At 43.6% G+C, this 16991-nt stretch overlaps 2 protein-coding genes across 2 annotated transcripts; both read left to right on the top strand.

Moving 5' to 3' along the window:
* ccnc (cyclin C) lies at window positions 1-7797 on the top strand. The gene is made up of 12 exons (XM_076272609.1): window positions 1-142; window positions 899-1005; window positions 1680-1764; window positions 2099-2168; window positions 2294-2345; window positions 2584-2639; window positions 3512-3547; window positions 4037-4128; window positions 4429-4496; window positions 4801-4880; window positions 5027-5145; window positions 6157-7797. The coding sequence occupies exons 1-12, from the start codon at window positions 111-113 to the stop codon at window positions 6209-6211; spliced, it is 852 nt and encodes a 283-aa protein (XP_076128724.1). The 5' UTR covers window positions 1-110; the 3' UTR covers window positions 6212-7797.
* Window positions 7798-8386: 589 nt separating this feature from the next.
* On the top strand, window positions 8387-16409 carry faxca (failed axon connections homolog, metaxin like GST domain containing a). The gene is made up of 6 exons (XM_076271947.1): window positions 8387-8646; window positions 11509-11644; window positions 12076-12272; window positions 13183-13400; window positions 14765-14881; window positions 16084-16409. The coding sequence occupies exons 1-6, from the start codon at window positions 8387-8389 to the stop codon at window positions 16407-16409; spliced, it is 1254 nt and encodes a 417-aa protein (XP_076128062.1).
* The last annotated feature ends 582 nt before the right edge of the window (window positions 16410-16991 follow it).

The raw sequence follows: 16991 nt of genomic DNA, 5'->3' as shown, positions 1-16991 counted from the left end.
CGCTTTCTAGGGGTACTTCTACTCTGAAGTGTTTATAACTAATACTAGCAGATATTGTGTCGTCTATAAAACTTGGTCCAAATTAGATTTTCTACCTCACTTTAAACGTGATGGCGGGGAACTTTTGGCAGAGTTCGCATTAGTAAGTATTTTGTAAATATGTCACATATTTAACATTTTATTTATGAAGCGTCGGCTTTGTTATTGAGCTAGCATCTGAAAGGATGCTATCGATTGCTAACGTTAACTAGCTGCAATAGGCTAATGCCTAAAATGGCTTTTGTACCTCCTTTTGTTAGTGCCATCCTACTAGGTCGTTGCTTATTAAATAGAAGACACCGTGATACTTTAAATAATAGCAATGAGATTAATATGCCTTGGAGGGTGATCACGGAGGGTGATTGCAAAACGGTCGCTAACTAAATTAGCAAAGTGTTTAGATGGCTAACGTCCGTGATATTGTGAACTTACGTTATCCATCTATCAGCTAGCTGACTTGCAGACAGTAACGTTCATGTTAACGTCAGCCTTTCATGTCAGATCTGAATGTTAAGTAGATCAGCTGGCTTGGTGCTTTGCAATGAACATTGTTTAAAAGTCATATTGCTTTAAAGGTTGGTTAGCATTACTCAGGTCGTAAAATACTCAGACATAGGGCCTACGCAACCCTTTCAATATATGAAATGAGCAAACTAATGTTTATGAAAAACCCTCCGCCAGGCTTCTGCATTTTTTTTAAACTAGGCTCACTGTGGCTTTGTATCATTTGTGTCCTAATCACGAGATGGCCGCTCTTGAATGACTGACGGCTCTGGAATCTTTTGACATTGCTGTACATTTTAGGTTTGTGTTGTTATTTTGCTTTAATGTGTTGTCATAATGTTTTGTGGTCTTTTAGCTTGCAATGGGTCTTGGACAAGCAAGACCTGATAAAGGAGCGTCAGAAGGACCTGAAGTTCTTGACGGAGGAGGAGTACTGGAAGTTGCAGATCTTCTTCGCCAATGGTAGCTAGGCTATTCATTAAAATAACAATACATTCAATAAAATTCTCCTCCCATTTCAGATTTCAGCAAGACCATCTGATACAGCAACATAACACAGCATACCATTAACTCACCACTCACCTTTTTGGCTATACTATAGGAATACACTTACACAATAAAAAGATGCAGAAAGCATGCTGCAGGGGAGCTTTGAACATTCTAACAGATTTTGTTACACAACAATGTAAAGTTGTGTAACGAGTCACGCCCACTCCAGTCCTGCAAATAATTGTTTTTGTTTGTTTGTAAACTCAGGGCATTGCTGTAAAAGAGCTTAATGTTCAGTCAATTTCCCCTGAATAAACAAAGGTTGATGATGAAAGTTCTAAAATTCCATGTTAATGAACGGAATTTAATGAACGGTAACCTTTGACCTCCACTTGGGTTTTCATGTGGCCTCACCGTGGGCCTCATTCAGTACAGAAGCATAAGACTCTTTAGAACGTTCAATTTCCAACATTCCCGTACTGGCTTAAGGGTTCAATTATCTTACAAAACCCTATGGGCTCTTAGTTGTACCCATCTGTAGAATGCAGGCGTGCAAAAGGGTGTCAGTTGACAGTGTTCTCCCTCTGAACCCAGAGAGATTGTCTCATGAACACGAGGGGTTTGACTTTTCTCTGGGTGTGTTTCAGTCATTCAGGCCCTTGGGGAGCACCTGAAGCTTCGACAGCAGGTCATTGCCACGGCAACTGTTTACTTCAAGCGTTTCTATGCCAGGTAAGCTCCCATGGTAGTGAGGGTGGTGCTGCCACATGGTAATTAAAAAATGGGCCATCGTTAGCACATTTCAAAAGCGAAGCAACCAGAATGAACCACAACATGCTGTAGATTTAACCAAATATGAGTCTGTTAAGGGATGACCTGACTAGAGTTCTGTTTACTACACATGGTCTGGCTCCAAAAAGCACTTTCCATGCAGATTCTGGTTCTTATTTGAACATGACTGCTGCCATTTTGACTAATGTTGAGCTTCTTTTCAACACACTGGAAGAGGGTGATGTCTGGATATATATGTGTGTGTATATACAGTGTTTTTGATGTTTCTCTGCAGGTACTCTCTGAAGAGCATTGACCCTGTTCTCATGGCCCCCACCTGTGTTTTCCTTGCATCAAAAGTTGAGGTAACCTTTGACCTCCACTGGGGTTTTCCTATTGCCTTATACAGTACAGAAGCATAATACTCTTTTTTTTTTTCTCATGCTTTGTTTCTCCTCACATATACTCTATTGCTTTCTTTGTCGTGAAGGAATTTGGTGTGGTGTCCAACACTAGGCTCATTTCTGCGGCCACCTCTGTGTGTAAGTGACTATAAATTCTGAACACAGTAGAATCCTGCCGCTGATGGATTTCATTGTTAGACGCTTAGGCAGTACTTGATCAACGTTAGTTGACATCAGCATAACATGTCGCATGTATGGTACTGTCTGTGTACAAAAGTCACAGTGAAACTGAAATATGTGCACGTCTCCTGATGTTGATACTCATGTTGTTTTTAAATGAAAGTGAAAATAAACTGACTTGATTGATATTTTGCAGTGAAAACACGCTTTTCCTATGCCTTCCCCAAAGAGTTCCCTTACCGAATGAACCATGTAAGTAACACATATTTGGATAGGTTCAGTTAACCCACAAACATATATGTGAACATTCAATGTGGAGAGTGTGATCTAGTGTAATACCTAGTCCTGTGATGTCATCTGCTTGTAGATGGCAAAATAAAAAGTGACCATATTAGAATGTGTGCCTTGTTTAGTTTCTGCAATTGTGTGTGTGTGTATATAAATGTGTAATTGTTAGTTAGATTGGGCTTCTGTCCTGTGTGTGTGCGTGTGTGCACGTTCCCGGCGGCCTCTCCTCCGTCCAGATCCATTAGTCAATCCGGCTCTGGGAGTTTGTCGAGTGGGGCCACCTCGGGCTGCCCCGTGGCGTCACATTCCGCCCAATGTGTTGCCACCCACCTGCCAAAACTGGCAGAGGGTTGAGGCTGTATGCCACTGCCCTGGCATCCCCCTCCCGTCTCAAACACCCCCCAACACCCCACACACACACACACACACCACCACCACCACCAATTCCTCCCTCCTCCCTGCCCACCCGCCTGCTACTTCTTCTCAAGCCAGTGCCAAGTGCTCGGCTATCACCCGCGCCCGCTTATTAACTCTGGTATCCAGGCAGTGGGCGCGGGAGCGAGGCGGCCGTCGCTGGCGTTCCACCTGTCCAATGGCCGTGTGGAACATGTATTGATGTACTGTAAGTGCTGCGAAGTCATTAGCGGCGGTCGGGCATCCGCTCAGCAGCGCACTGAGGCACGTCGGGGGCCATCCATCCACACGCCTAAACCTCGCCGCTGAGAGCTGGCGTTGTGGCATGGCTAGCTTATTTCCGACTCTCCCCTTGTGTTTGTTACCACTGTCCACTGCGTCTCTCGGCCGGTCCTCATGCTTTCCTCTTTATCACTCCACAGATTCTCGAGTGTGAGTTCTACCTGCTGGAGCTCATGGTAAGAGAAGTCTGGCTTCATGTCAAACTCCGTCTTCATGTCAAACTGATGTAGAGAGAGGAGTTCTCTTCTCTCATTGTCACTTGCTCTAGTTTGAAAGTAATTAAAGAACTCATGACAAAATGTTATGCACATATTGTAGCCTTAAGCTGATGATACATGGGGCAACTTTTTGAGCAATGTTGCTGGGCAATGTTCCTCATTATTGTGGTTCTGGCATGGTCCCATTGATATTGGCCAACAATTTATTTACTGGACAACTTTAATCATCGGTAGGCAAATCCTCTTGGTCATCCAATCAGAACAAATGGAATTCGTTATGTGGTTGCCAGGCAACATTGCTCAAGTCGACCCATGTATCATCACCACAAGATCTTATTTGGAAGTTGGAATAGTCATTGATTGATTAAATGTTTGATGAAGTGATTGATTGATTGATTGATTGATTGATTGATTGATTGATTGATTGTTTTCCTATATCCTTGACAGGATTGCTGTCTGATTGTGTACCACCCTTACAGACCACTTCTGCAGTATGTTCAAGACATGGGGCAGGAGGACATGTTACTACCTCTGGCCTGGTGCGTACATGCCACTTGTAGTCATGAGTTGTGCGTGCGTGCGTGCGTGCGTGTGTGTTTGTGTGTGTGTGTGTGTATGTGTGTGTGTGTGTGTGTGTGTGCGCGTGCATGCCACTTGGAGTCAGGAGTTGTGCGTGCGTGCGTGCGTTAATGTGTATTTGCCTGTCTCATGCCACTCCAACTGTAGTTACCTGCGCTTTGTGTTTGCGCATCCTCTCCTGTCCAAATGTGTGAGTCTGAGTGACAGTGAGCGTCTGTTTTTAAATGTTGTATCATATCAGTGTGTGCCTCTGTTTGCAGGAGGATAGTGAATGACACGTACCGAACGGACCTCTGCCTGCTTTACCCTCCCTTCATGATCGCCCTGGGTAATAAAAAACTTGTTCTAGAACGGATACTTCCGGTCTTTCATTATGATACCGCTGAATACCGTTTGAGCGTGAAATTAATGATTTATGAATAGATTATTATATTCTTCATTGCGCTGCCTTTGTTTGATAAAACCTTGCCAGGTATATCTAGTACTCTGCCTTGCATCATGCCTAATAACACCCTTTAGTTGTTCTAAATCACTGGAACCTACAGCCCCCTACCCCTTGGTTACTTCTGTACACTAAGGCAATGGGTCTGAGTGTAACATTAAATGTCTTCCCCCTTGTCCTCCTCCTCCAGCCTGTCTGCACGTGGCGTGTGTGGTCCAGCAGAAGGATGCCAGGCAGTGGTTCGCTGAGCTGTCTGTGGACATGGAGAAGGTCAGCATAGTGGTCAGAGAAGACTGAAATAGATATGATATGATATGATATGATGTAATATAAGATAATGAAGCCACCTGCCTCTCTAGCATATCCCAGGATGCTGCTGTGAGTTTTGACATGCTGTCTGATGGATACATTTGCAGATCCTGGAAATAATTAGAGTCATCTTGAAGCTTTACGACCAATGGAAGAACTTTGACGACCGGAAGGAAATGGCCGCCGTGCTCAACAAGATGCCCAAGCCTAAGCCTCCACCCAACAGGTTAGCAAGATGCCCAAACCTAAGCCTCCGTCCAATAGGTTAGCAAGATGCCCAAACCTAAGCCTCTGTCCAATAGGTTAGCAAGATGCCCAAACCTAAGCCTCCGTCCAATAGGTTAGCAAGATGCCCAAATCTAAGCCTTCGTCCAACAAGTTAGCAAGATGCCCAAACTTAAGCCTCCACCCAACAGCTTAGCAAGATGCCCAAATCTAAGCCTCCACCCAATAGGTTAGCAAGATGACCAAATCTAAGCCTTCACCCAATTGGTTAGCAAGATGCCCAAATCTAAGCCTTCACCCAATAGGTTAGCAAGTTGCCCAAATCTAAGCCTTCACCCAATAGGTTAGCAAGATGCCCAAACCTAAGCCTCCACCCAATAGGTTAGCTGGATGGAGCCCACTCAACTACATTCCACTAGTCGGGCCACAGAGGGAGCGTTTCAATCTTCCTCTCACCAGGTCTCAACTTGGGAGGCCTCTCTCGGCCCCTTTTCGGCTATGCTCCTAATAGAGTGTACATGTTGCCATCCTAGTGCTAAGAGGGACACCGTATGAGAGTTAAGCCATTTACAAACTTGTCATTACCAATACTGTGCCAATACTACTTGTCAGTACCAAGTACCAATACTGTGTCTTAATCATGCACTTGTAGTCCTCTAGATGGACTAGAAATTGATGTGTGTTGTGGTCCTCTGGCGGACAATAGATCTGAGGAAATGAGCATGCATACTATTAGGATATTTCGACTTCTGTGTCTGCTGGCTGAATTTCAGCGGCCTGATTAAGTAACTTCTTACTTTCCCCCCCCCATGCACTGAGGGCTAATCAATGGGGAATAGGTTTAGCATAGCAAACAATGAACTCTGGAGAGCACTGTCATTTACTCTCTGCCATTTGTAAAACACAGTGGGGCAAAATGTATGAAGCCATGTATATTTTGCGTGAGTATATTCCCTTGATACTGGAGTCCACTCATTTTTTTTTTTCTCTCTTCATGTGTCTTCCCTTCCAGCGACAATGACCAGAGTTCCAACGGCAACCAGAACAGTTCCTACAGCCAGTCATAGAGTCAGTGCCAATAAGCTACCCAAGAGACGTCCAATCAGCATCCCCCTCTACCTCTGTTTGTCCCTCCCCATGTGTGTATATGGAGGGGGTGGGTGTATGACACCCCCTCAGCCTATCAGAGGAGCAGAAGCAGAGAAACAGACTCATATTGTGCCTGACCTCAGATGATGATGTGACCTTACGGGGAGGGCAGCAGCAGACAAGACTGTTGGGGGGGTAAAGCCTTGGATTGGTATGGGTGGAGGAGTGGAAGGGAATGTGGAAGGGGTAGTTGTGCTTGTCTGGGGGTTGTGGGGTAGGGGTAGGGGTAAAAGAACGTTGATGATCCTGACTTCCTTGAATAAACCCACAGAGCACCTGTTTTAGTGGGAGTTCAGTGGGAACAAAGAAAACTTGATCATTGCTGTGTGTGTGTGTGCGTGTGTGTACGTGCGTGTGTTTGTGTGTGTGCATATGCGTGTGTGCACGTGTGTCATGGGATGTTTTCATTCCTCAGGGAGTAGAGCAGTCCTTTTTCATTTTTCCTAAGCGGACACACATCACCAACTGATTGGCTGGCAGGCTGTTTGTAACAGCCGTCTGATTGGCTTCTTGAATGAAAAGACAAACCCACGAGAAAGCAGAGCCGTGATCTGATTGGACACTGATTTGTGATGTATAGTTGGGGGTTTATGGGCAGTGTTTGTGTGAAGTCTGCAGCGTTTTTGATTCCTCATCCAACCCAACCCTGTCACTGCTCCCTTCATAAACCATCCCTATATAGTGCCCAGTGTTTATTTTCATTTCTGCTTAATCTAGTTTAGCTCGGAATAAATTATATAAATATAATATCGATCGTTGACTGATCAACCCAAACATATTAAGCTCTCTCTTTTGTGCTGATGTTGACATACTGTAGTGGTTTGGGTGATTTTTAATCTGTTTTAGTGTGTTGTGATGGTGACATGCTGGTTTAAATCATTCCTGGTATTCATTGCTGTTCTCAGATCGGCTGTAATGATTGTGTGGGTGCTTGTGAGGGTGAGTGAGAGAGAGACAGAGACACAGGCCTTATGTACAGTTCTAACCACTGTTTACCATTGACAAACTATAGGGGCTCACCTATATGAGTTGACCAACTGTGACCGACAGCCCTGTTTAAAAAAACATCACACATCCCCATATTTGAGAGTCTGCTCGCTTTCTTATAGAAAAGTAAAATTGACTGTTGTGTGTAGAGACATCTTTTTTTTCTGTTGCATGTCTTACTTGCTTTGAAATATCTGCCTCTGTGTGTTCGGGGATGCCTTGTGAGAGAAAATTGGCTGACCGATTGGTGGAATCTGAAGACAAACCAAAATACCACCTGGACCTGGTCACAGCAGATGGTTTTTTTTTTTCATTCATGTATTGATTATTTTGTTGTTTTTCCATTTTGTTTTCCTTTACTGCATTGAACTTCCCCTTAGGGGTAACTGTGATTTTAAGTGGTCAATATTCAAATTCACTCCATTTATCTCACAAACCACGCTTTTGCTGTTACTTGAAAGTTGGGCTAAGTTAACCGATGTCGAGTAATAAAATTGAACCATTGTGGTACAAATAATTTGCCTGGGCGTCTCTGTCAGCAGCTCGAGGTTAAGCAAATGTCCCCCTGATGAGTCAGAATGTCACTTACATGATTAAACCAGAGACTGCAGCGCAGCGACACCTGCTGTTCGGTTGGCGGTGTGTGCGTCCTGTTGTTTACTTTTGCAACAGGACAGAAGCTGTTATGTAATATTCAGAAATCAAAAGGGCCCTGCCATAGGTAGCGCTAGGTGGGGTATTGTTGCCCTAATAGGCTATGTGATGATAGTTTGAGGTGCTGGAATGTGATGTGCTGTTGACATTTTTCAAGGATAAGCGCAGATGGACACTGTAGCCTGTATCTGTGTGTCCGCGAGTGAGGTGGATGAGGGGGGGTGCTGAGCAATACACTCCTCGTGACGTCACTCCTCTGCCAGACAGCGGCGGTGCTCGGCTGCGGAGGATGCCGACCCCGACGCGGGGACGACAGCCAGGCGAGATGCCCGCTTCCCCCGAGCTCCCAAGTCCCGAACCGGCCCTCGCCGAGAACCATTAGCATCCATGAAGCCTCCCTTGCTGAATCCTGAAGGGGCCAAAGGGCGGAAAAAGGAGACGAAGAAAGAAGAATGTACTGGAGAGTAGGGTTCGCCTGGTCTCCCGCCTGTGTGGTTGATTTTGGCCGGAATCAGAGCTTCTCCTTCGGCCTGTGCGGCTCGGATGAGCGGTATTCGTTATATGGGTACATCATCGCCTATCCCTTGCAGGACTACGCCGGGATCATGTCGGCGCTGGGCTCGGATTCCTGGTGGAGGAAAACGCTCTATCTGACCGGGGGCGCTCTCCTCGCTGCCGCTGCCTATCTGCTGCATGAGCTGCTGGCTATTAGGTAGGCTACTAAGGACACTCTGACTGAATGGCAGAGGAAAATCACGACTCACTGTTGATATCTTGTCATCTGTATTTTGGGGGTTTGGTTACGAGTGTACGTGTAAATTTAGTAATTAATGATGTTCCCTGTGTAATTTTGCCTTTTGAGGGCGCTGGGCGCGGTGGTGGTTTGGGGAGGAAGGGGTTGCGGGCGCGGGGGGGGGGGCGGTTGGGGGCATGTGCAAGCTGGGTGGGAAAAGGAAAACGTTGAGAATAGCGCTCGTGAGTCCATGAGTCGAGTAAAACGTGATGTAAGAGCGCGCTTGAAGCAGTCCGTGTTTCCCTAACGACTCGCACGAGCGGAATAACCCGGCTGTTGTGAGCTGCTTTTCTTCAAAAGGACGTGCACGACTCAGTCTGGAAATTGTGCTTTATTCTAAGCTGGATGCTAAATAAGAAAAGTGCGATTAATTGTGACATTCGAGTTAGCTGTCCAAAAGCTTATTTCTAGCTTTGAATATTTCAAGGATAACAGTGCCATGGGGGCATTTTCAAAGATGTCTACTCGTGTTATTGTCAAGAGCGGCCCTGGAGGAAATACTGCAGTTGTGTCAGAATGACCTCTATCGACCTCTCACGTGAGAGATGGTTATTAACAACCATGGCCACTTGACAGAGACGTAAGCCTATGTGGCCTAACGCTTGAGATAAAATGTTTTGCCGTTGTGTTTTTGGAGAGTAGCCTACTTAGCAGCCAGCCTACAGAGAGACATCTTGGGAATCATGCAGTGATGTGATATGGGCCATAATCCACAATCCCATAGGCCTACACTATAAAATGTCAGATACGTTCATACGGCATGTTTAAAGTCTTCGTGAGATGGTTATCTCTTCCCTTTTAATTCAATTTTAATTACATTTCACTTTGCTATACATTACGTTGAATCAGTGCTGTTGTTGTAAGGTCATTTGAAGGCTCTTTGATTGCAGTCAGTTCGCATAGCAACAACATTTAGCAAACAAGGCAGTAAATGTTCCATGATGCGAGTCCAAACATATTTTTCAGCACCCCTCCGAGGCGAACAGCTCCCATCTGTGTGTTGTGCACTCACGCACACCAGCGCTTTCAGGCCCTCTCAGGAGATACCAGCTAAAAAGGAAAATGAGTTTATGTAAAGCTGATGGTGAAATAGAAGTATTTTGTATAGTCACATTTCTAGGCTGCAACACTACACCTGAGCTAAACAGTCCAGGTCAGAGCCTTATAGAAGATACCTTTATATGGCTCTGGTCCAGGTGATATGTTCATCATAAGAATTTCAGTCAGTAGACACCTGGCCTGTATGCCTGTTGAGGCATAATAAACAGCCAAATGCTATCACTGTCTAAGTAATGTTTTACTGTAACCATGTATTGTGCCGTTTTGTAGTTAAAAACAATTCAGTGGTTCAGTTTATTTGATCTTATTTCAGCTTTATTTTCATTATTATACTATGTATAGTGGTGTGCTTAAGTTTAGGCAGCCATGCTAAAAAAGGAATAAAAAAAGAATCTTCTGTAAATTGATCTTAATGCCTTAATTTAAAAACTGAGGAAAAATCCAACCTTTAAGGACACCAATTTTCTTTGTGAATGAATAAATAAACGTTACATAAGTATAGGAACCCCTATGTTAAATTTCCATAGAGGCAGGTAGATTTTTATTTTTAAAGGCCAGATATTTCATGGATCCGGGATACTATGCACCCTGATAAAGTTCCCTTGGCTTTTGGAATTAAAATAGCCCACATCATCACATACCCTTCACCATACCTAGAGATATCATGGTTTTATGAGTTAGCCCAATAGCTGGTTTGATTTGCATTGAGCTACTGTATTAGGCTAACTGAAATAAAACCATGATAATCTTGAATTCCCCCTAGGGGATCAATAAAGTATCTATCTATCTATCTATCTATCTATCTATCTATCTATCTATCTCTAGGTATATGTGAAGGGTATGTGATGATGTGTATGTATTGCCGTTCAATAAGGTCTGTTAAGCTTAAACATTAAACATAATGTCTTATTTGTATTGAATAGGTGACTTATTCTTGGTAAATCCTTATTAAGAAACTAGTTGGTCTTGATCTAAGGTTAGTAATATATAGTATGGATCAAATTAGAAACTTTATAGCCTGCTGATATATCTTAATATGTTACTATTCTGCCACTGTAAGTCACATAGTCAGACAGTGTATTAGTAGTCTATAAACTCTCTGATGTGATACATACTATACCAGTAACCTTAGACCAAGATCAACTAGTTGCTAATTAACCAAGAGTAATTACCAATAATAATTTACCTATTGAGTGGGAATAAGAAATTGTTCAGTAAAAAATACCTAATAAATGTGCAATGAAGCTTAATACAGACATTGGTGAGCGTTAATACATGCACATATTAGTGTATGTATTATGTATTAATGGTTAACATGTGTTTGCTAAACTAAAATGTTACTACATTTTTTGTATGCCACACATTGTAAATTAAATACAAATATCCCTGGAGTTGCTTGCATTCACATAATCTACTGAATGCCTTCATGATATTGATAGGTATTCTGATAAGTGTTCTGATATTAGGTGTTTATAAATGATTATAAGTGTTCTGATGATATAAATGATTATAAGTGTTCTGATGATATTCTGATAATAGGTATTTTGTTTTGTTTTGTTTTGTTGTGGTTCTAGCTCAACATGCTGCTGACGTGTACAGTACAGTAGACAAGACAAAACTATGAACTATTCAGCATGAAACACATCCAGCGTAAAAATAGTTTGGAGGATAATTTTGAGTGTGAGATTTAAATTGACCGCCAGCCATCTATATGTCCCCCAGGAAGGAGCAGGAGCTGAGCTCCCAAGATGCCATCATCCTTCACCAGTTCTCTCGGCCCAAGTGTGGAGTCCCCAGCCTGTCCCCCTTCTGCCTCAAGATGGAGACCTACCTGCGCATGCTGGGTCTGCCCTACCAGGTGAGTGTGTGTGTGTGAGGACAGTGAGGTGAACGGATTCACACAGTCTTTGTGTGTGACTTGTGACACAGTGTTAGTGTGTGTGTGACTGTCCCTTGCAAACACCATGTACTGCAAGTGGTATTTGGATTTTATGATGATATACCATCATCATCATTTAGTGCATTTATAAATATAACTATAAATAACATTACTATAACTGTAAATAACATTTTGTTTAGTCTAACAGCATCATTGCAAGGTCATCCTTATAAGCTGACGAGTTTGTTTGTAAAACCTTGGCATGTTCTCAAAGAATTCATCCAGCTATAAATAGCAAATAATACATTTGTTTTGAAATCTGCATTGCATTGACTTGGCTAGTTCTGTAGAGGTTGCCCACTGCTCCATGCTCTTCCTCACATGTCTCTCCTCCTCCTCCTCCTCCCTAGAACTACTTCGATGGGAAGTTGTCTCCGCAGGGCAAGATGCCCTGGATCGAGTACAATCAGGAGCAGGTGTGTGGCACGGACTTCATCATGGACTTCCTGGAGGACAAGCTGGGCATGACCCTCAACAAGAGCCTTAGCCCACAGGAGATGGCCATCTCCCATGCCGTCACCAAGATGGTGGAGGAGCACTTCTACTGGTGAGAGAGCCAGCACCGCACCGCACAACACACACACACACACACTCACACACACACACACACACACACACACACACACACACACATACACACACACACGTACACATACACTCCTAAAAGGAATGTGTTGTCCCTATCTGGACACAGAGATGTGTTAAAAAGACAACGCAAGTTGTGTTGATTCAACGCAAGTTGTGCTATTTTCAACACATTTTGTGCACACATTTAAAAAGGAAACAACACAAACTTGTGTGGTCCCTATCTGGACACAGAGATGTGTTAAAACAACGCAAGTTGCGTTGTTTTCAACACATTCGTTTTAAAAGTGTACACACACACACCACACACTCCACTGGTAAGAGATGCTGAACTTTTCCTGACTGTCTGACCAGTACCAGTACCAGCCATTTACTGTAGCCTACTATAACATAGTGCTATACATAGTGCATACCAGCCATTTACTGTAGCCTACTATAACATAGTGCTATACATAGTGCATACCAGCCATTTACTGTAGCCTAATATAACATAGTGGCTCAGGACAACATTCACTCACTGTTTGCTAGTAGCCTTCTTGTGAGAGACCACCACTGCACTTGTTGTTGACATGAAGCATATTTATGAGTACTCAAGAGTCCCTTGGTACACATTTGTACAGGAAATATGTGGCAGAGGGCAGGACAGTAGTGCACTGTTAAATTTTTAGTGAAGAATGTTTAGAGCCAAAAAGAATGTTTAGTAAACCTATAAGTGTACAGACACTGGATAGAGTGCATACTTGACAGCATTATATTATATTATATTATATTATATTATATTATATTATATTATATTATATTGTGATAATATATATATATATTATATTATATTATATTATATTATATTATATTACATGTGTGTGTGTGAGCAGGACGATAGCATACTGCCAGTGGGTGGATAACCTGGAGAAGACGGAGGAGATGCTGGCGGTGAGCGGGCCCCTGAGCCACGTGCTCAAGTGGATCTTGAGTCACCTGACCAGCGGCATCGTCAAGCGCGAGATGTTCGGCCACGGCATCGGACGCTTCTCCAAGGAGGAGGTGTATGCACTGATGGAGAAGGACATGCGAACCCTCGCCATTCTGCTAGGTACTGTACAGGTCTATGGAGTCTGTGTGTGTGTGTGTGTGTGTGTGTGTGTGTGTGTGTGTGTGTGTGTGTGTGTGTGTGTGTGTGTCTGTGTCTGTGTCTGTGTCTGTGTGTGTGTGTGTGTGTGTGTGTGTGTGTGTGTGTCTGTGCTTGTTTGTGTAAGTGTGTCTGAGTCGTATATGAACATGAGTTGTTATACTGCGTATTCTGTCTGTATCAGATATCTACTTTTGTTGTTTTTTCTTGTCCTCGTGTCCTCACTAACATCTGTTCCCCATAATGATATGATGTTAGGCTATGATGTAAAATCAGTGTGTGAGAATTAGTATGCAGCCAGCTTGCACAGTTCACCTTTTTAGTCTAGTTTAGTACAGCATAGAGCATCGCAGTCCTGCTTTGTTGTCATGATCATCCATCAGGATATCAGAACCACTGGAGTGAGAACTAAGAGGTTAGCCAAGCAAAGCATCGGAGTCCGTCCTCAGCACGAGAATAGTCATCTCTAGTCGTGCTCTTAAGCACCACGCATCTCATAGATAACATGTAGGAAAGCAAACCAACATTATAGTCATAATAATAATAATAATGATAATAATTCTATAGCCAATAATCATAACACATTGAAAAGCTCTATGTCATGTGATTCTGCCCATCACATCATGGTGCACCGGCATTGATGTGACATGCTTATGATTCTATATTTATGTGTAAATGACAAACATACTTTATCAGTGTAGATGAGCAGTTCTTTGTTGACTTGTAATCAAGCATTTGACCTTTAAGAAATATGTTTGATAAATGAGAAATGTATGCTGAAGAACAAATTGTATACTTCAGTTGAAAATGTATGGCTGTTATATAGTATATGTATATAGGCCTATAACCCACTTACAGTGCTTTACTCTTTAGCCAGCTGTAGCTTGTATGTCACCTCACAATGCTATACACCATACAGCAGTCTTTCAAAACACGTTACAACATTTTACTGCAGTGTCACAGTGCTGCCCTCCCCTGGCTTTTAAGCTGAATTACAGTTATTATGAGACAGGTTTGACACTCGTTTTGTAATAGAATATACACACAATACATCCTACAGCATGTCCAAGCAAATAAATACATAAGAATTCATAATACACTTTATATCAAGCTATATCAATTTATATCAGAGCGGTTCATATATCAGTTTTTTCTCTGTCGTTTGGATCGTTATGTTACGTTATGTTTTTTTTTTTTACCATCCACTGTATTCCAGTAAATATTAAAAACTAAGATAAACATCAATACAAATCTTGTATTGGAACCAGCTTTTGTTATCACTGAGAGTAATTAGCTATTGACAGTGAAAATGATCACACACCTTGCAGGTGATAAGAAGTACATCATGGGGCCGAAGATGACCGCGGTGGACGCTACAGTGTTTGGCCATCTAGCTCAAGCCATGTGGACCCTGCCGGGAACTCGTCCAGAACAGCTGATCAAAGGTATAAGTATATATATACTCTTTTGATCCCGTGAGGAAAATTTGGTCTCTGCATATATCCCAATCCGTGAATTAGTGAAACACACACAGCACACAGTGTACACACAGTGAGGTGATGCACACACTAACCCGGAGCAGTGAGCTGCCTGCTACAGCGGCGCTCGGGGAGCAGTGAGGGGTTAGGTGCCTTGCTCAAGGGCACTTCAGCCATGGATGTGGGCATGGGAGAGCAGTGCTCAACCACTTCCTCCGCCCACATTTTTGATCGGGGATCGAACCGGCAACCCTTCGGTTACAAGCCCAAAGCCCTAACCAGTAGGCCACAGCTGCCCCCAGTGAACCAGACTGTTTCACCATATATTACAACAACAACAACAACAACAACACCACCTTGCATTTATCTACTTTGTCTACTTGTCAGTCCTGCCCGTCCAACTATAGGCCTACGTTCACCATCTGAAAAAGACGCGCAATTAACACTGCTCTGAGAGCTCAAGAAACAGTCAAATCGCGAACAGGCGGCAGCTCCGTTTAATTGTCAGGTGTGAAATGCGTTCATATTCCACTTTTTATGTCATAGACGTTGCATGCCTATGGAAGGAAAGGCTTTGCAGTATGATTGTCCAAGCTGTTGCTTCAGTTTGTGTTTTAAGTTATGCGACGCACTGTTGCTGGGTTCATGCCGTTTTGCGCAAGTTTAAAATGTTTAGCCGACTGCGTAATTTGCCATTTTTGTTCAATAAGTTCTACTTTTCATGTCATGAATGTAACATGCATATGATAAGGCTTTGCAGTTGTAGGCCTACAATATGGTCTATTGTCTGGTAGGCCTAGTCCGATTTAACACTGCAAAACAGAAGCAGCAGCTGGCAATGGAAGTCAATAAATAATTTCCGGGTCACAGAAATCGGAAAAAATAAATATCAAAATCAGTTTTGGGCCTGAGGCCGTTTTTTAAACGTTCTACTTTTGAATATATTTCTTACAGACCTGCATCAGAACTCATAGTTTATACATACATCACAAACACATAGCAAACCTGTTTTGAGGGGATAGAGATTTGGTGGTGCTGTATGTGTATCATGTTTGTGTTATTGCATGAAAAATATCAAAGACTAATGGCGAGAACTGAGAAGGCAGGTATGAGCATAGGTCAGGTGACCCCTCCTAACCTTTAACCCCTGTGACCTCCGTCCTGTGCAGGTGAGCTGATCAACTTAGCCATGTACTGCGAGCGCATCCGTCGGAAATTCTGGCCCGAGTGGTTCGTGGACGTGGACGACTTCTACTACGACGGCTCGTTCGATGACAGTACCGCCTCGTCCTCCCACCTTCTGGACCTGGGCCTGTACTCACGGACCGACACGTTCCAGGACGAGTCCAACACACACACACACACGCCCCCGCACCCACACACACACCCGCTAGACTCCAACCTGCACACGCCGGATAGCGACCGCACAGGCCAGTCGCTCTTCGACTCCGACATGGACACCGAGGTCTCAGACATGGATCAGCTGAAGGGTTAAAGTTTCCCACAATGCCTTGCACGGAGCCCTCCTGTACTCATTTGCCAAACTCCCCCCTCCCTCCTTCTCCTGCCTTCCTCTCGAAGAACACCCCACGAGGGGTTGATGACTGCATCACAAAGATGACACAGATGATGATGAGGAGGAGGATGATGATGGTGGTGGAGGTGGAGAAAACAAAAGCATAAAACCATCAGGGGAAAAAGCGAAGGATAGAAAAGGGCAGGAAAGAGAGAGAGATAGAGAGAGAGAGAGAGCGGGAGTCAATGACGCCGTTGCTGAGTAACTCCACCCACGGTCAGGTGACCTCCTCAATGCGGCCAGTCATCGCTGCGACAGCATGTCCACTACATTCCCCAGCCAGTCTGTTTTTAGAGTTTTATAGTGTACGCGCCTCTCAGATGCCTTCGGTTGGTACAGATCTTAATATGCCATGAGGACATGAGCTTACTCTGTCTCTTAGCAACCAGCATGTCAATTTGATATTGACATGCTTCTTAAGGAATACTACGGTATATGAACTCACATACTCAACTCATGCTTACTGTGTGCGTACTGTTTGTGAGCCTCTTAAGTGTGTTG

Source organism: Alosa pseudoharengus, unplaced genomic scaffold, assembly GCF_046254945.1.
Source record: "Alosa pseudoharengus isolate Yale_2024_CS ecotype anadromous, Long Island Sound unplaced genomic scaffold, YU_APseudo_1.1 YU_APseudo_1.1_scf_7, whole genome shotgun sequence".
Taxonomy (NCBI): domain Eukaryota; kingdom Metazoa; phylum Chordata; class Actinopteri; order Clupeiformes; family Clupeidae; genus Alosa; species Alosa pseudoharengus.
The sequence above is the reverse complement of the archived record's forward strand: the minus strand, read 5'-3'. Positions and strand labels throughout refer to the sequence as shown.